Source organism: Aulonocara stuartgranti, assembly GCF_965226115.1.
Source record: "Aulonocara stuartgranti genome assembly, chromosome: 12".
NCBI lineage: Eukaryota > Metazoa > Chordata > Actinopteri > Cichliformes > Cichlidae > Aulonocara > Aulonocara stuartgranti.
In genome coordinates this window covers 4,201,313-4,221,725 of record NC_138948.1, presented here as the reverse complement: position 1 = coordinate 4,221,725, position 20,413 = coordinate 4,201,313, and the positions used below count along the sequence as shown (strand labels likewise).

Sequence of the window (20,413 nt, the reverse complement as noted above, 5' to 3'; positions counted from 1 at the left end):
GAAGATGAGTGGCGGCAAACACACACAGAAAATACAAGAAAACACACACACACGCGCACCCTCACCCACATATAACCAGGACACGACTCTCCCAGAGCAGAGTGACCGGCCAGCGGCATTGTTTGTGACAACACTGGATGAGAGGGCACCTGAGGAGCAGGTTGTCCACAATGTGATTCCACTCAAGGACAAGATGCCTCGGCCGGGTTTTTCAGATGTGCACGGCAAAGCAAAGAGAGGCCTGACAGTGACATTTGTCAGGTGTCAGTCAGACGCTTCACATACTGATGTCCGACTCTTTACTGAAGACGCTTCTGCCACTCACTCACCAAAAACCCATCTGTGAGCGGGCTGGCGCTGGAAAGACCGAGGCGCTTTATTCTTCGGTGTTGTCAGTTGCTGTAGGTCACAGCCGTCACGTGAAAACACAGGCCTGCACACTTGCAGTTTATTTGTTCTTTTTGCATCTTTAATGCTTTTTAATGGTTTAATGGTTTTAATGGTTAATGGTAAAAAGTTTTCTTTTATTTTGTGTATTTTTCACAAGGAAACTAAGAGAAAGTCACCATGCAAGTTAAGTTTTACATAGTGAAAAATCGATAAACTCAAAGAAGTCCAGTCGCTTCTCTTTCCAAGCTCCTCAGATTAGCACCATTGGATGACTCGTCCAGCAGCTGATCCAGCAGGTAAAAATACCAATACAGTCCAATATTTTGTACTGTTTCCACTTGCGATAGGGTTATGGATGAACTGGCACTAAATATTTTCACTACAACACGTTGATGCTTTTAAGATTGACCCCAGCCAGTTTTTTTAAATGAACAAAGTCTCTGTTTCACGACTAAACGGTGTAATTTAAACAGACGGCAGCTCACAGTGAAGATTTTAATTAACTAAATCATGCAGTATTGCAGAATGGCTGTGTGGAGATACTGTGCGATATCTTAAAGTACAGTGAGGTCACAATCTCTTCTGAATAATGTCTCCATTATTACTCAATTAATCGATTAACATGCCGGTGACAAAAACTTTTATTTATTTAACTATAGAGCAAATCATTTATAGTGAAGGCAGGGAGATGTATCTTCTTACAAATTCAGTTCAACTTTCCTTTTTTCTGTTACTGTTTGTTAAAAGTCTTCAGGTTTTGGATCAAAGTCATCAAACTGAGCTCAGGAAGTGTTATTGGAATTTTGTGGGACATTTATTCAAACCTAAATCCTGATACAAAGGAAAAAGCTTCTGTTCACCTCCTCGCCCACTCCCCGCTCCCCACACAGGGGTGGACACAGTAGGTGCCCTATAAATGCAGTGCTTATAATTGCACTAAGGACATATCTCAACCTGAGGTGCGCTGCAAAGTGGAAAGCTGACCTTTGTTCATTAGTCATCAAGGACAGATACCACAGTGTCAGAGCTGGTTATGCATTTGCTAAAGTGGTTTCGGAGGGAAAAGGAGCGATGTAATTACGGCATATCATAGATCCTAACAGCTGTTTCATTCACTCTTAAGCTCAGGGACGCTATCACACTCTCTGCTTACTGTTGTCATTAGAATAATGAAAAATAATCAATTAGGGTTAATTAATTCCTTTGTAACACACAACCGGCTGTAAGCAAATCTAGTAAAGGGCTACTGGTGGCCTCGCCATACGCTGATTAACATCATTTCAGCCACACCTTACGTTCACAGGATTATCTCTTTTATTAAGTAATTATGCAGCAGATTTCCTGCACATGTTGTGAGACAAATAAAGCGTCACACAAACGCTCTGCTGCTCTTTCCCAGCTACCTGATGGACAGATGTGAAGAGGAGCAGCGCGGTGGCATAATTAAAAACTAAACCACAGGATATTTCGCCATCTGACACAAGCCCCAGCGGCCCGCCGCCGCAGCCACGACACCGGGGGGAATTGGACCAATCAGAGGCACTCGGGGTATTGTCCCCATATGGCCGTCTCCGTAAACGTCCAACTGGACTTTATAATCTGTTCGTTCCCAACCTTAAGCTCGAACCGTGTCGTGTCAAGCTGTTTTGGGAGGCTTATAACGACGGATCAGTGGCAGATAGCATATTCGAAAGTTTAAAATTGCTTTAGGTCTTCATCTGCGGAGAAACTGTTTGTACGAGAACAAAACAAATAAAAAAATCAACTGAAAGAGAACAAAGACGACAAAAGTTCTGCAAGAACAAGAAATAATTAGAGATTAATAACATATTAAGGACCAAATGAGTCGCAAATGTGTCCAAAAGTGCATCCAATTTAGCAGCGAATAGTTTGTAATTTGGATAAACTGGCAATGTAATTTAAAACGGCATCTCCAATCCTGAATCCTTTGATTTGAACTAAAGGCGATGCCATTCGAGTTTAATTTCCAAACAAATCATAAACAAAGAAATTACCACTCCACAGCTTGTATGACCTCTCTCCTGGCATCGGTCCACGCGGGAGAGAGAAGGGGAGAGAGGGATTGTGGGAAAGAGGTTGGGCATGTGTCTCTGTGTATGTGTATGTGTGTGTCGAGCGTGTGTGCGCGGCCTCATCCCGACTGCTGAAACCTGGCAGACTGGGGGTTTAAATATTAACAAGCCACACATGGCCCTCCTCTACTGCCGCGTCCCTCGATGGAAGGCAACAGCAGCTCTCTCCACCAAGACAAACACGTCCACCGCCAGACATGCTGCAGGGGGTTTACATTTTAATGCCTTTGTTGGTTTTCCAAAATATGCTTCCATCTCATCCTGGATGGGATCCCTTCAGGTCCACAAAGCCAGGTGACGTCTATCATTTAAGGGCCGGTGCGGGTGAGCGGGAACAGAGGTCCGCCGCGAGGGTCGGCGGAGTAGAGGGTAAATTTGCCTTTATCAGATCTCAATAGAAAAAGGCAGAGACAGAAAAAAGAGGCTGCGCACACCATCTGTAGCCCCTCTCTCATAGCCTCAAACGATAATCTGTTGTGGATTTTTGTAAACGGTTAAGCGGGGGAGACTTTATTTCCAAAGGGGGTGAGGCCAGAGCGAGGTTTTTAAAACAGTACTCTTTTTTTTTAACCAACTAAACCAAAGTTTCGACTCTGGACAAAAAAAGCAAAAATATTTTCTAGTCATAAGTTATGACTTTAAGAGCAGATTTCAGATGAATTAATTAAACGCAGCCTCAAGTTCCACTTTAAAACACCCCGTACACATGGGACTGGAAATGTGGTGACTTGTGGAATTAATGAAGAACCTCCCAACCTCCACAGAGAGAGAATAAAAAGCACCACCAAGAAACACAAAACTAAAAAAAACTAAAAAACCTTATCCCTAAGCAGAAACATTTAAGTCATAACCGGCTGTTTCCACTTTTCACACTTTTAGGACCAAAACGAAGGAACAAAAGAACATTTTTGATCATTTTACAGCAGATGTGTGTCTCTGTTTCAACATCCTTTACTCAATTTATGAGGATGAAGCTGAAAAATAATCTGTCCTGTCAAGTACGTGGAGAAAGATTTTTGTCCGTTTCATATGCAGTATATGTGTGCATTATACACTGAGCCACCTTTGTAATTATATCTATTGAACTGCCTGTTAATACAAGTGTTATATCAGCCAATCACATGGCAGCAACTCCAGGAATTAAGGGAGGTAGACATTGACTGTTGTTGGTGGCAGACAGGCACTGCTGGGAGTTTCCCACATAACCGTCTCTGGGGTTCACAGATAATGGTCCAAAAATAAGAAAATATCCTTTGAGTAGCAGATCTGTTGATGTTGAGTCATAGGAAGGCAACAGAAAGTCAAATAACCCCTCGTTCCAGCCAAGGTTCAGAAGAAGCCGCCTCGTAACGCACGACATGTCAAACCTGCATCGATCGATCCTGCCTGTATCTGCAGTTTGGAGCGGCGGCCTTTTAGTGTCAGCTGAGCTCAGTTTAAAGGTTGCACTGTTGCTGAGCATCTCCGTCTCTTTGTGACGACAGCGTGCTCGTCTCCTCATGGCTGCTTCACAGCACGCCGCGAAGCTCAAATCATCTCCAGCCCATAACAATGAGTTCACTGTCCTCCAAAGGCCTCCACAGTCACCACATCCAGTCGAGCATTTTCACTTTTGTGTTAGTCGGGTGAGGAACAAACAAAAATCAGCAAAAATATTCACTCTTATTTTTTAGTGAAGTACACGCACAGGCCTCTGGTCTTTAGTGGGCGGGTTTTAAACAGCAAAGGGAGAGCGACAGTAGAGGGACGTTTTATTTAATCCAACTTCTGCCTAATGCAGGTTTAAATAAACAATATTAGCAGCACTGAGGAAGAATAAGAAATATTCATAATAGTGTATCTAGAACATGATTGAATAGATGTGTAAAAGTGTTTTAAGCTGAAGCAGGACATGATGGATTCTAATGCGATAAAACCGCTAAAAGTCTGTGTGATTATTCTGAATCCCTTCAGTCCCCAGGTAGGCCCGACATTAGTCCTAAACAAACAGAGACTCTGGTAACTTTCATGCAATCTGTCACTCACATCTTTCTGCTGCTGGTCTATGTTATTGTTTTTAACAGTCTGTTTGTGTAAAGCGACTTCTCCACATATAGCATGTGCAGCAATCGGCCGCTGGTCTGCAGTGCTCTGCGGTGTTGCTAAACCAGTGTGACTTATCGCGGTAAGCGGGAGGTGACGAGCTTGAACAGATGTTCGGCACCACTTCCCTTCGGCAAGGCTTGGTGAATAACACCGAGCCTGCCCGTCACCTCTTTGTGCTTTTTAACTGGTGATTAAACTCCATCTTTCACCCAAATTAAGTCAGACTTTACAAGACATGCTTTTTCAAGTGACCTCATCTTTTTCAGCAAGGCGGTGCTGTATGTGCCGCAACAGGATGTTTACAGCTGTCAGAGCAATACGAGGGAAAAAAGTGGGTGATAGGGTTTATCCTCATCAGATTTACAGGACGAGGCAGAACAAAGAGCAGCAACACTTTAGCGTGTTTTTCTCCCCACAGTCGAGAACCCGCTCTCATCTCCGCTCAAAGCCAGATTTAATTCATTTATCAGTTTTGGTTGACCAAACATGACTGTGCTGGTTATAGGCGGTGTAGCAGCACTCACCACTTTGCAACACAGAGGCCACAACCACCACATGAGGGCCAGGGCCACGAGGAGGAGCAGCACCAGGAAGACTATCGCCACCACAAAGCCGTCCGACTGAAGGAGAAAAGGAAAAGGCAAAACAGTCACACAGCTGGAAACAACTGGATGCGTCAAAGCTAGAGGAGAAATATTAAAAGTTTGTTAGAAGGAATACGAAATAGAAACAAAGGGGAACACGCGGTCGATAACAGCTAAATCGGAGCAAGCGTATCGTCTTACAAAAGAGCAGATGTTTCACAAAGTGTCTATAAAACTATGACATTGCTTCATCATATGAGAAACACTGAAAAAAAGGAAGTTCTGCTCAAACATAACAGGAAAACTTGTAACCTTATAGTCAGGCCATGTTTTATGCATCACTTCCTCAGTTATAAAATCAGGAAACGCAGCTTCATGTCATTAAAGGGACTTTAAGTTTAATCTGGAATGTGAAATATCAGAGCTCAGCATTAAACTCACACATGTGGTAGCAGAGATGGTGTGGGCACTCGAGATGAAGGACTTGCCGTTGTTAAGGCTGATGAGAACATCCATTTTCCTGTAAAGGAAAGAGTTTAATTAGTATCAGAGGAAATTAAAGGAAACAGCAGTAAACAACATTAAAACCTCGTCTCACTTTATCCTGCCAGTTCTCCCACGTTTGTCAGAGAAGAAAAACACGTTTGCATTTCCAGGGAAGTTCACTGTGTTGGAATTTTCGTCATACGTTTTCTGTTTTTGCAAACTTTGTGATTAAAGATACTTCAACTGTAAACATCGGGTCTCAGCTGATATCTTTTTAATCTCCAAGAAGGACAAGCATCGCGCTGCAGCTTGTGTTTTTTTTGCAACATCGTGCCCTCAGTCCTGTCTTACAGGGGCTAAATGTCACCTCAGCAATTTTCCTAAAAGACTTTTTTTTGACCTCCAACCAGCGCAAAAATAAATAAATAAATAAAAAAAATCACCTGTGTCCATAAAATCAGGATTTAATAATAAAATGAAATTTTGAATATTGTAAATTTTTATTATAATGTAATTCAATTCATTAAATATACATGACTTTTTATTTTCCAGGCCCCTTTGAAGTACTGCAAAGTACCTTTAAATATACTAGGACACATGTTTCACAGACACTCTATTCAACCTCCCAACCCCATTCATAACATAAGCTGGCCTTTAACATCCTAAAGCAATGATGTCAAACTCATTTTAGTCCAGTTGGTCCCACTTTGAGGAAGCCATAACACTACAGCATCACAGCTTATATGAAACACACACGCCTCTAAATTTCTCATTTTTAAATAAGTATAAAGAAGTCTGCTCAGAGCTGCCGCCCTGCTGGCTGAAGGCTACTGCAGGAGCCCAACTTTGAGTCTGCTCTCCAGATCTTTTTCTGCACGTCACCCCACTCTTTCCCTGGTTTCCTGTCCTCTCTCTCCTCTTCCCTCTCTAATAAAGCCTAAATGCCAAAAATAATTCTAGAAGCTTTTTCTATTTAATTTTCAAATGTAACAAACCATCCCTGTACAAACAGCCCGAGTTCTCTTCAGAAAAACACAGAATGTATCTCAGTTGTTGTACAGCCAGTAAAGCTGGAGTAGTTACAATTTAACTGAAGGATGTGAAAAGACATAAAATCATCACATGTAAAGCTTTTGTATCTAATATGAATCAGAGATCCTGCTCAGATTTGCACACATTTTTACTCATGGTCATGCATTACTACACCGTAAACAGCAACGTGGTTTGTTTTTAACAAAAACGTGTAATTAATGACTTCACTGTAATTTTATCACACGGCGAAGCCATCCGGTGCGCCAAACGGGATCATCAAATCTCGCCCCCGAGCCTCATGTTTGACACCGCCGTCTTAGAGGTAGCAGCACTGTTTGGGAAGCTTTAATTGCTTTTTAAGTAACGAGTTGTTGCCAAGCAACATTATTATTTTTACCTGTCTCTCTTCTACCGTGCTACATGTGTGTGTGTGTGTTTAATCAATCTAACAATATGTATTCAGTGTTATTGAAAACAGTTTTGTTCTCCCTGATAATACTTTGCTCTGCATCAAGACTTTAAAAATAGAAGAGCTCTATAATTCTATCGTTGCTCTCGCAAATCCTGTTCTCACAAACGCTAATAAGTCCTGGAGTCATGTTAGCACAATGCTCAATAAAGACAACAATCAGAATTAAATAAATGTCCTCAGTGGGAGGAAATCCTGTCATTATCACATAATCATCGTGTGTGGGTGAAGTAACTTGACTGGCAGTAACAAGGCTCCTGAACTCCGAAGACTTATTTAGAGAGAAAAATGCAAAGCCAAAATGGGCGCAATTAAAACCCTAATGATGAACGGCACCGCAATTTCCATATGTCTATTATGCCCAATCCAATTACCGCAGGTTTAATGAGAATTCAGGATATGGAACGAATGAAACGCCTGAAATATTCCCTCCGACACAAAAAGAAAAGAGGCGAGAGAAAGAAGTACGCAGAGCGGTATTGTGTGCGAGGGGCCAGCTGTGAGTGCACGGGAGTGTACAGAGGAGGCCTGCATTAAAAATGGTGCAGTGGAATAATAACAAGAGTGCTCTCTTTGCTGTGGATTTTGCCTCAGGCAGTGCCTTGGGCCACCAATTCTCCTGTGGTTCTGAACAGATGAGCGACCAGACCATGTGTCCTTTACTGCGCCGTCTAAATATTCGAAACTGACTTTTTTGCACCTCACCTTATTTACTGCGCTAAATATTTAAAATACAGTGCAGCGACCTTTAAGCAGGATCCGCTCTGACACCTCACCAACTTGTTGATGATCAACTTGTGCTTTCAAATTATCTATTACTTAATAAAGTTATATTAAAAAAAATAAAATAAAATCTTTATTGGATATTTGATGCAGGTCTTTCATATTTAAGCAGCTGGTGCATTTTAGGCAATGCTACAGAGGGCAAAATATTCTATTCATTTATTCTATTCTGTTATGTGTGCTGCAGATACACTGACACTTTTATAGTGACAGTCAGTGAAGGATTACAACGTAGCAGGATGAACAAAATAATAAGTAAATGTAATGCTCTTTTAGTTTTAGGTCAGCGGTCCCCAACCAATGGGCCGAGTCGTTTGGTACCGGGCCGCCAGAGTTGAGAGTCGGGTGTGAAATTCATGGTTTTCAGGGTTTTTAATCGTTGTTATTTTATCGTTTTTATCATTAACTCTGTTTCCCTGGGTCTTTTCCCATGTGTTATGAATAAATCTTCTTTTTTTGGTACCGGTACTGGTTTTATTTTGTTGTATTTATCCGCGACACCTTACGCTGACAGATTAACTTTGCAATTCGAGGAAAAAGCATGTGGGAGAAGTTTTCACAAATCATTAACAGGGAACTAAGAAACACTCTGGTACTGGACTGAAAATGAATGAATGGTAACTTTAAGAGTTGAAAACTGAAGATTTTGAATGAGAATCAGTTTTCTTCCATCAGGAAGCATCACTGGAAACGCTGCACGCCTCCGTAGCTCGGCGAAGATGTTCTAGGTCCCTGCATGTTAACTAAGCGCTCGCGCTGAATGGATGAGGGGAGAGGCTAATTTAGCTGACACCATCAATCCGTGATAATGGTGGGCAGGTTGTTAATCAAGCTGGAGGTGTGGACCCCGCAGTGTGTAGGGTGGAAAGCTCCCAAGCGAGTTACACTGACGAACCCACTTCTCCCTCGGTCGACAACGCCGGACATCTTTAACGCACCACAACCCAACCATAGTGAGCGAGGCCTTTTTTTCTCCTCCCTCTCTGAGACACTGACTGCTAATTTACCAAGTTACTGTTGAGTAGGCAGAATGTGCTCTGACACAGAGGCATAAGTCATAGATCCTCTTCTCTTTTACACACTTTTATTTCCACGAAGACGACCAAAAGAATATAGTAATTGCGTGGCCAAATCTATTAAAGTGTTGCTCTAATGATTAGTCACTCTGCTGCTCGCAGAATATGAATCTATGGCTTTTTCGTTAGTCAGTTGTAAAGTTCATTTTAAAAATGTTTAAATGCAATACTAGCAATTTGATTATGGAGAGGGGGGGTTAAAAGGTTTAAAAGAATTTAAAGAGGCAACCCAGTAACTGAATAATTGAAAACAGAGCAGGCTGTCATTTAACTTTTCCACAGTAAAAGCCAATGAGTGACACTGAGGAGAGAGCTGCAGCTGCTGGTGGGTTTGTAGTTATGTTTGAATAAATGGGAGCTGAAAGGGCAGACTGTCACAGGGCTGAGGGCTCGCTCAAAAACAGACACCGCTTCCCAGGGACACCGGCTGAACGGCCGAAGGCTCCTTCCCGCCGCAGACCTCTGGCTCTGCATTGGAAAAAGTTTGTCCCCAGGCTCGCTATAATTCATCAGAAGGTAGGCCTTCTGTGACGCTAAGCTTTGGTGATGCGATGCAGCTGGAGCGGCTGACAATGGTGACGCTAATGGCTTTCAAACTTCCCTTAAAGATGTGAAAATTGAGGAGGGTGAATAATTTACAGCAGAGCATATGTGGGGCCTGTCACCCGGCATCCAGGAATCATCAGTCTGTATGTGTTTGTGTGGCAGAAGTTCTGAAGCTCAGTTGATGGGAGGGATCGCCTCACGAAGACACGAGACAACCGCTATTGCTCTAAAAGTTGGCTCCCCGTACAAAATTGGAATATTGACCGGCTTCTTATAACCAATAATCCAATTTGGTGATAATACCAACTGAGAGCACTTCTGATTGGTACTTTCAGCTCCACGTACATTCCCTCTCGTGGATGGATCTTATTAAGAGACAGGAAACAGGGTTCGCCGCTATTCTAGTCTAGAAAACGTGGCAAAAAGATCCCCAAAGTCATGTAGGAAAGGGATCTGTTTACCCATCGTTGAAGATCAAAGGTTGGACAGATTTACTGAGACAGTCAAAAAGGCTTTTAGAGAAATCTGCATTAGATTAAGGGAATATAAAATATTCTACCAATTTTACAGTTAATCAGAAACACCAAGAAAAAAAGTTAAAAGAAAGACCAAACTCCTGGACAAACCTGACCAATGGAGACGTAAAGCAGAGATGGGTGACATATGTGCACTCGCACCAGGTGACCTGCACCTACAACAGGTTTGAGTGAATTTGAACAGAGAGCATTGGCGCTGTTAAGTATAAAGTGCCCTGGGCTGCTCGATGAGGTTGGCCCAGGCACGGTTGGTCGGGTCCAGATCCAGATTCAGATCATGTTACAACCAATCAACAGACACGAAGCAGGCCTGTGCTGCAACATGAAGGGATATTCAGACAATAGGACATTTCAATCAAAACATCTTGATACCCCCCGGGGAGCACACGGGGTGACGGTGTTCTTTGCAGCAGCACGTCTTATTTATCCACCAGCATATCAGCGTCACTGCACCTGCTGTGTAAAGCAGCTGTCACCTCCCTCTTCAGGTATTTTTTTTGTTTCCACCATTACTGTGAGAACACTTCGTGAGGAGCACCAGTGGGGTGTGCGGGGTCTCCTAATGGGGATGCGCATGGAGGGCTGGAGGAGGGAGCATAGAGTGTCAGCAGATGCCAGAGTTTCAAGCCTGATGCCACAGCTGTCAGCACAGATGACGCCTCTGCCGTGAGTGCTCCCGCACAGCTCGATGACCGGGAACGCTCTGATTCCTGGACGCCAAAGCTAGATGTGGTGCCGTGTGCCCCGGGACCCCAGCGGGACAAGAAACCGCAGCTGAGGACCTCAACTCAGTCGACTGCTGTATCTGAAATATGTTCCCCAGCAACTTATATCTGTGAGGCAAAAACAAAAATTCAAGCAGTGCTCGCGAGGACAAGGCCCCATGTGTAACAAAACATGGCTGGAAAGGGGGAAAAGGATTGTGCGATGAAATGACAATTCTTCTCCGGCTGAGTAGAGCCGTGTTAAAGGAGCATCCTTTGCGGCGGCAGTGGTGATGGAGCAGAAGCAGACAGATGGAAGGAGAAGGAAGTTTCTGGGCTCTGGAGTTCCACGCAGGTGGTCCGGGGTGCAGGGATTGTCACTGCATGGTGAATTATTTAAATGGAGAGCACGGAAAAGGGAATGGCTGCATCTGTCGCACATCCTTTTAAAGCCCCTCCAGCAGATGTGTTTACTCACCACCCGTACCAGCTAACTACTTAATGGGTCATCATCGGCAGCCAAGAGTTAATTAAGCAGGCCTTTTGCAAATGGCGGGTACGTAACATCAGTGTCAGCTCAGGTCCTATCAGGTGCTGGAGACCTGTGATGTAGGGCGTCCGCTTCATCTTTTTACAGGCTGAACCAAAACATTGTGTTTGGCTGCCCTGAGCTCGACTCAGGAGAAAGAACCTGGACAAAGTCCAGCAGACGCTTTGAAATGCTGAGAAATCCTCAAGGCTTCTCAAAACTCTATAAAAATATAAAATATATGCATGACTTCACAACTTTATCTGTGCAGTAAAAAATTACAGACGTGTCAAATGACCTTTCTAAAATTCTTAAGAAACCTTTTCAACTTCAGGCTCCTTCCTCTGTTCAGTTATTGCAGTGCTAAAATATTCAGACAATAAATAACCAGCTCTAATTATGATCTAATATCATTTTATTTTATGCAAAATGGCCAAAATGATCTGTCAAATTTCCAAAATATAAGAATTTATGTTTTCTTTTATATTAAAATCACTGAATTCTTCCCGGTTGAAGAGATTTAAAGGTACCTAACCATATAACCTGGGATCTGGGATTTTTGTGGCATTCAACTGAGAAAACAAGGATGAATCTATTAAATCCATCAAATAATGACTTGATCGATTTATCCACAATCAAAACAACTGATAGTTATATAGTGATGTAAATGATCTTTTTTCTCCCTTATAAAAACATGAAAAGATCTTTTTAGACTTTATAGATTGAAAATAAAACAGAAAAATAACCAATTCCATGTACAAGCAGTACAACAAACACTGAGGGTTGTTTAAATGCATGCTTCTGTACTGACAGGTCTGCAAACAAAAAACTTCATAGGATATTTTGACTGTCTTATAGATTTTTACTCGCTGAAACCAGGAAAAATATTTTTAAAATTCCATCTTGTAGGGTCTACCTTACAATATAAAGCGCCTTGAGGCGAATGTTGTCGTGATTTGCCGCTATTTAAATAAAATTGAACTGAATCTCGATAGGTTTCCTTGCAAAACTCATGCTTTTAGTGTAATTAAGTGCATAGTTTCCCTTAAACTGAAATCTGGTATCTATACTTGAGTCAAAGTATAGATACCGGGGGGGCAGCAGGTCCTATCAGGCTTACTTTGCTCATAGTGGAAAGTAAGGAATCTCAGAAAAATTATGCATGGTTACTTGTAATAAAAATTGATTTTTTTTCACCGCTGTTGTAGTTTATTTAATGTAAACTCCTCCTGTTTTGCAAAAACTGTACGTGATGGATGGAAATGGAGATCATTTTTGGATTCAGCACCCTAAAATTCATAAAATTGACCAAAAATATGTCATGCAACTGAAAATAATTTTTTTTCAGACCTGTGTTATTAATGCATTGATGTATGTTTTTGCATTTAAATGCTGTTTCTTAGAGTCTGTATGTGTATGCTTCCATCTCTTCTCTGTAGTTTAGGCCACTGTTTTTATAAAATATAAAAAAATGAAAATATCATGTTTTCATGAACACTTTAGATTTTTGACATGAGCGGATTAACTGAGGTGAGGTTCAAGTTGAATCGGTGTAGTTACGGCATCGCCGCCGTCATACTGTATTATACACAATCTCATTTAGAGCTGGAAGACCTTCAGGAGCCAGCGGCACTCATAATCATACATTTTTGATTGGATTGCAGTCAGCAAGGACATTAAAATCTGTTGTTCCATCTATAATGCCTTAGCGATCATCTGCTATGGTTTGGGATTATAAGAGATGCTGTTAAAATCAAACAACAGCAACGCGGGCTGGAATGAACGCGTATTTGCACTGTTTTCACTCGAGTGTTTGCGGCTTGTATGTATGGGGTGTTTGTCTCTTCTACACTGTTTACTGCGTCTTTACGCGTTTTAACATACAGCTAATTTACAGACTTAGGAGTTGATTGTTTGCACAAAAGACTTTTGAAAAACTGAGTGGAAAAAAATAGAAAATGTGCACGAGAGAAACCAAGACTTTAATCTTTCAGTAAAACTTTAGAGACGTGTGATTTAAATAAAAATAAGAAGAAAACAAACAAACACAGAGACCTGAGCTGCACAAAAGAAGCTTAAATTCTCCAGAAAAGGGAAGTTTGCTTTTTTTGGGGGAAGATTCTTGATGTGGGTAAAAGGGGAAGTAACTACTACAAAGGACGTGACCTTATATATGATTCACCGACTGAGTTAAGCTTCCCGAATTCAACATAAAGCTGAAAAACAAACACTGAGATCTGGCATTTATCCTACACAACATTCCTTTCTTTCCTTTGCCGTAACAATTTATAGGGCAGCATATTGAATCTATTTAGATTGTCCCTATTTGTAGACGCCAGCGCGATCCTGTCATTGAGACTTCACACGTCTCTTCTTGTCATCGTGCCAAGATGAAAACATAAATGTATCTATAGAAACACAAACGAGCTGCATATATCATGTCATATGTTTCTGAGAACATGCTTCCTGAAGACACTGCTGCATTTCCACGCACAGTGAATATTTACAGCCAAGAAAGTTCACTTTTGTTCATGCTCACCAAGTGTTATGGCAAAAAAAAGAATATACTGAAATATATATATTTACCTTGAATAATTTTAAATGTCTTGATTAAATTAAAGGTGTGCACGGAAGCATAACCTCTAGCTGACCTCGCCTTTGCATCATATCTGGAGGTCTGTTGTGTTGGAGCTCTGCATGATATACACATGAACCTCTGCCTCATCAGGTGTTGAGCAACCAAACTTAGCACACAAGTACATCTTAGGTCAGTGAGGGGTTTCATCTCTGATGATGTCATCATGTTACCTAGGCAACTACTTAAAATGTAAAAAGTAAGGAAGAGATGTAAGAAAAAACCCTTCAACCTTTCTGAAGTGAGTGAGCCAAAAGTTAAAACGCTGTTTCGATAAAGAAAGTGTGTAATAAAAACATCAAAGCCACAGCTGTGGACAACACTGCACACATGACTGACACATATGTCACCTGTCATGGTAGGTGATGAAACTGATTTTCAATTCACGATTACAATAAAATAATTACACTCAGTAAAATTGATCTTTCTTCTTCATGACTCGAACAAAAAGATTTAAATAGAACAGTTACAACACTATGATGCATTATACTATATCACATAAAGCTTTCTCTGATATTTTAGCATCACTGTTAGCAGAGATTCCACTGTTTGTGACGGCTTCTCCATATACGACAATAAAACAACGTCCTACTTACTGTCCGACTTCATAGAGCTTCGGGGCGGGACACAGCAGATAGTCATTACGCACCGTGCTCGGCTTCTCAGCTGGAAGAAATAAAAAAAAAGTTTTATTATTAACTTTGCAGATTGTTTAATGAGGTAAGTACGGATTACGCATTGTAACACAGTATCTGTTTATGTATTTGTGCTTGTTCTGTCTACACAGTCAAACATGAAGGAAACCCTCGATCACCACGGTGTAACACAAAGCCAGTTAAACTAAACTGTCCCGTTAGAAAGTGTAAACCATCACGAATCCATTTCACCTGCTCTGGTGTGATTTAAAACACAACAGGTCCACTGGAGGACCAAAAGCAAGACAACATTTTTGATGGTGGTGGACACAGACCATTGCTCTCTCCTCACCTTCCTTACCGATTGTTCTCTAGTTCTGGTCTACTGGTGACACAAGACGGTAACTGCGTCCAGTACAGGTTGGGTTTGCGGTCTCGCCCAGTATAGTCTCAACAGTGTGCAGCAGAGCAGTAGTTACGTAAGGAGAGCTGGAGAGGGGCAGCATCAATCCAACAGTAAGACAGGTATCTGCTGCTTTGTGAGAGGAGGAACAAAAGCAGCGCTGCCAGAGCGCCACAGGATGACCTCCGCTCATGGTGAACCTGCCAGTTTTGGGGTTCTCAGGCAACCAACAGCCTTCTGTGAGCCTCTGCGTTATCCTCCTAAGACCCGAACTCTTCCACAGCATGCATTTTTAATTTCTCTTTGATATTTGGGCTGATTGGGGCCCGATGAATGTAAAAACAAAGAATTACCAGATTTTTTTTACCTTATTTTTGTTTTTAAGAAAAATGAGAGCCACATATGAGGATATTCGTTTAAAATTTCGATAGAACAGTAGCAGTATAATGTCCTCGTAAGTGGATATCAGGCCCTTGTAGAGCAAAATTGAGTATTTTGGTCTAAATAACCCAAAATGTGACGTCCACATATGTGGACGCCAGGTCCTAGGAGGTTAAATAGACCTGTATCTTTCCCATTTGAATAAAAATCAGTGATATTGTCACATTTTAACTGACTTGTGTTAATGAACATTTCTTCTACGCTCAGGATGTTTTATCCTATGAGATTTTGGAACTGGGACTCGATTGGGCACAAAATAAAATAAATGATTGGATTATAATCTGAGAGCGTTCATCAGCACAGGTTGACAAAAACCTGAAGCGTCTCCAGTCACAGAGGTCACTCTGATGATTGAAACTTGTTCCTCCTTTTCTACAGAGGGATCCAACTGGTTTGAGTGAAGCATCTGCTTCACATATGTGCTGTGTTCCATAGCTGCCATGATGCTTGTCCATAATTATAAGGTGCCCCACTGTTAAAAAGGTCTGGACTGAACACATGCAAAAGCCAGTAAGGGAATAAATAGCCCCAAGTGGGCGAATGTGAGACAGCCTAAACTGAGAAAGGACTAACAGGAAGACATCTGCTAATGGCCGCTTCCTAAATCAGATGAATTTATTTTTTAAAGGGAAAAAATATGTTCCAAGTATTTTAGTCAAGTTGAAATGTTGAAAATCAAAAATAACTTGACAAGGATGGAAGTGTTGTCATTGGCAGTCACCGATCCCACAGATCCCACGGCCAAATGAGAGCTTTAAAAGATTGGCTCTAGGTGCCAAATCCCGTTTGCTTCCTAAAAAAAGGATTTCTTATCAGAACAGACTGCAAGCACAAAATAAGGAGCGCGGTGACCTACTGTACATCCCCCCCTTCCTTCTGTTGAATTCAGATCATTGAGATGAGTGAGATAACAGACATGTCCGGGCCGGGTTTGTTTTGCCATTTCCGACCTCTCAGCGAGATGAAGATTTTCCAACACATACTGTATTCCATGTCTGTGTCGCTCACGTTACGTCCTTAAAAGACAATAAATCCTCATAGGTTTTCCACTATAAATGAACACACATAAGATCCATTCATAGCAGTGGAGAAAGAGGGTGGAGTGTCTGTTACTGCGAGTGTGGCTCTGGGGAAACCTTTAATCAGAGTGCAGACAGCTATTTCAGGATGCAGCGTACAAAAACGTTAACCACAATTTGCTGAGATCAGTGCAGATGGAACACTTACTGTTTGCTTTTAGGGCATTGCTGAGATTTTGGGTTAGTCTGCAATTATTATTGCAAGTTTTGGGTTATTTTCCAAATTTTGGGAGGAAAAATGTCCACAGTGCATATTCTAAGGTTTGGTGGTTGCTTTGTTCTTTCCCATGTGCGCCTTTTGTCCCATCTGCCTCTGCTCTCTTCTCTTTCCCCTCTAACAACAGATGGAAGCCCGTCTCTAAACCCAGTTCTGCTGGAGGTTTCTTCCTGTTAAAAGGGAGTTTCTCCTTCCCACTGTCGCCAAGTGCTTGTCCATAAGGGTTCATATTATTGTTGGAGTTTTTCCCCATCACGTACTGGTTTTTACTCTGCAATATAAAGTCCTGTTATTGTTACTGTTATCTGATTACTTTTTCAAGTAATGAGTAATAAGGGATTACTATTGCAAAAAAAGTAATTAGATTACTGTTACTTTCCTGTAAGCACGCTACATTACTGCGTTACTAAACTGTGATTTTGTTTGTAGCGACATTCGTGGTAACGGATGTGTGTAGCTCAACAATGGATAATATGTAGTGTGGGAGAGAGAACGAACATCCCGCATTTAAAGCGTGGAAGTAATCACATTACTTTGAGTTTTGATTCCGTAAAAAGTGACAAAGACATTAGCGTCCGCTGTACACTCTGTGTGGGAAGAAAACTTCTTTTTACAGCGAAAAAACCCCTAAACTAAACATCGAGCACGCTGCCACGGGAATGTGAACTTCACAGAAAAACCCCCGGATCCCCCCACTGACATGACCGCTGTGGCGCCGGGCAAACCTCCACTCACCCCACTCCTGATAAACAGGTGACAATAGATTTCAGAGCGACAGGACTTTGATTTTATTTATTTTCTGCTGTTTTACTTGCAACTATTTGAAAGAGTTTAAACACAAAAAAATATTTTACTTTATATGCTGGAATATGCAGAAAATAGGGTTAAATGTTAAAGAATGTCTTCAGGTCAAAGACTGTTGCATATAATTTAATTTTTGCTTAATGCAATGTGCATAAAATTAAAAGATTTAAACTAAAAAAAACAATTTTTAAAAAGAGGCTTTTTCATGTGATTACAGTTTTATGATGTGAAAAAATAGAACTGGGCTGAAAAGTCTATTGCTTTATGACACACTCAGGTTGTGTATCATGTTTTCAAAAAGTAACTAAGTAACTAATTACTTTGAAAACAAGTAATCAGTGAAGTAATGGGATTACTTTTTAAGAGAAGTAATCAGTAATTAGTTACTAATTACTTTTTTCAAGCAATTTGACCAACACTGTTTGTCAGCATATAAATAAAGACGACATTTCAGGAGACGTGACGTGAAAACATGGTCCTGCCGTGTGAGCAACGGGAAGATTCAACTCAATTTAATTTGGAACCCTTTAGTCAGAAGATTGGGAAACATATTTACTGGAAGGAGCAAAGAAATACGGGTCATGCAAAGAAAATATTTCTGTACAAAAAAGACTGGATGGACAGATTGTGGTAGACAGCCACATGATATTGTCTTCATAAAAAATTCCTTTGCGGGCATGCCGACTTCCTCTTTATGATTTTCGACTTCCCTGGTAGTTTTTTTAAAGCCATGAGCGAAATTTAAACTTACGACACTGTAAAAATACAAATCTGAGCAAATATTTGCAAAAGTTTTAGATGTGAATGTGTTGCGTGAATAACAGGACTGGGCCAATGATCATTTGACAGCTTAGCTGCAACGATTGCTCGGTTGTGCAGGATGTAATGAGCTCGTCAGGACATTCTGGTCACTGGTAATCATGATTATATTGGACAATGTGGCTTCAGCAGTTCATTAACGGGGAGTTACTGTCCTATGATTGGTACCCGTGTTGTATATTTAAGAGTCATTTCAAATTATTAATCAATAACTGTGCAGAGTTGAATCCTGCATGCTCACCATCAGTTTACAGCACAGACCAGTCCACTTAAGTCCACCCGAAGGAACACAGAGAGTTATGACATTAAACGACTACATGGTGTATGTATATAAAGCTTTTACTCTGGGTTTTCTCCACTTACTGAAGGTTTGCTGGCCAACTATGAAGCTGCAGACGACGCCCTCATTGCTGCGTCCGAGGGCAAAGCCGTTCCCTCTGAGGACGATATCAAAGGACTCTGTGGAATATAAACAAACAGCAGACAAGCTCGGAGGAGGAATTTTAAAAGTCTTCGCCTTTCTTCTGATGGCCTCTCATATGACTTTGCACTACCAACATTAAAGTTTTACTTGTCTGTGAGCAGGCTCGACACAGTTGGAAGGATGTCATTGTTTCATTCAGCACATGTAAAAACAAAAAGATTCCTGTGGAGGATAAATCGACTTGAGTTCCAAAAACTTGATCGGGATTTACTTACGATTCACACAGACACTGGAGGGCTCCACGCTCAGGATCTCTGTGCACGATCTCTTTAATATCTTGAGGATAAGAGGGGAAGGGGACATGAAATGCAAACATTACTGCTTGAGGGCTGAGAATAAATACATCAAGTCCTGGCCGTTATCGACTCTGTCAAGTTTAGAAAACAGATTAGAGTGCAACACCTGAGAAATGTCTTGCTCCTCTGGACCTGCAGGCTAAAGGAGAGCGCTGAATATCAGCGGTGAGGAGAACAGGAGGTAGAACAGCAGCTGTGTCAGCTTTTATGGGAAAATTATGCAAGACTATTACTGTTCCTCACTTCGATTAAAAACCTCGGGGATCCTGCATTACCATATAAAGAGCCTGTGTGAGCCCACTGTCATGGAGCCGCACTATCGGCTATGATTCAATAAATCAACAAAGGACAAACTATGCAAATCCCAGTACACAGTCAGTAAAAAGAAGCATATTAACTGCAATATAGGACACTTGAACCTTTCATTTGATGTTGGGTTAAACTTCAATCTGAGAAGAGGAAGACGGAAGTGTTTACAGCAGCCTTATTAAATATGACGGTTTGATATGGAATTGTTAAAAGGGGAGAGGGTTGTAGATGACAGCTGGGAGGGAAAAGGATCTGCTGCTGTTCCTCTGTGCCACTATTTTCCCGGTCTAATTACTTCGTTGGCAGTGCAATAGAGAAAAAAAAAAAGGGGGAAATAAAAAAAAAAACAACTGACTGTTTGCCTCCCTAAGCTTAAAATAATGGGAGGACCTCAGGAATTACACTGTTTTTCCATCTAGTGAAATTTTCCACTTGAAGAAATTCCATCTCACACATACAGAAAAAATTCACTCTTAAAGAAAATTTGGTAAATTGTTTGGGTTACAGGATCCACAAACTACATCCTCGGTGTTTTGAAGATATTAAAATATAAGCTTTGAATGCTGAGATTAGAGGCCTCCATTTGCTTCAACTCAAACAGCAGCTATTCATTTCTCTGGGATCTAGTGACAAACATTATTTACGGGCTGCAGAGGGAAAAGGAGGCAGACGTCCAAATACCCAAAGTCATCCAAATATCTCAGCCAGTGTTGTAACTGGCGGGGGTTTCTGCAAGGATGAGGCTAGTCTAATCACTTTCTGGAAATAATTAAGTGGAAAGGTTCATATGGCAATGAACTCTTTGTCATATGCATTATTTTGCAGTAAAGTGCCACAAGATAACAACTAATGGTGCAGAGTTTAACAGTCCAGTAGCAAAGGAAGTTACTGATAGCAGTTGAATTTGGGGCTTTCCCAAAAGGCCTGCAGCTCAGACAACAAAGGGCCAGTGCAGAAGAAATAAACGAGGGTGCAGAA

The 20,413-nt window shown here is 41.4% G+C and overlaps 1 protein-coding gene across 2 annotated transcripts in view; it reads right to left on the bottom strand.

The window, feature by feature from the left end:
- antxr2a (ANTXR cell adhesion molecule 2a) overlaps positions 1-20,413 on the bottom strand; it is an 82,511-nt gene that overhangs the window by 45,082 nt on the left and 17,016 nt on the right. For both annotated transcript variants that reach the window (XM_082556075.1, XM_082556074.1), the window contains exons 8-12: positions 19,046-19,106; positions 18,710-18,805; positions 14,545-14,614; positions 5,594-5,672; positions 5,093-5,188 (exon numbers count right to left, since the gene is read on the bottom strand). In XM_082556075.1, coding sequence (XP_082412201.1) covers positions 5,093-5,188; positions 5,594-5,672; positions 14,545-14,614; positions 18,710-18,805; positions 19,046-19,106 — 402 coding nt within the window. The remainder of the gene's footprint in view (positions 1-5,092; positions 5,189-5,593; positions 5,673-14,544; positions 14,615-18,709; positions 18,806-19,045; positions 19,107-20,413) is intronic.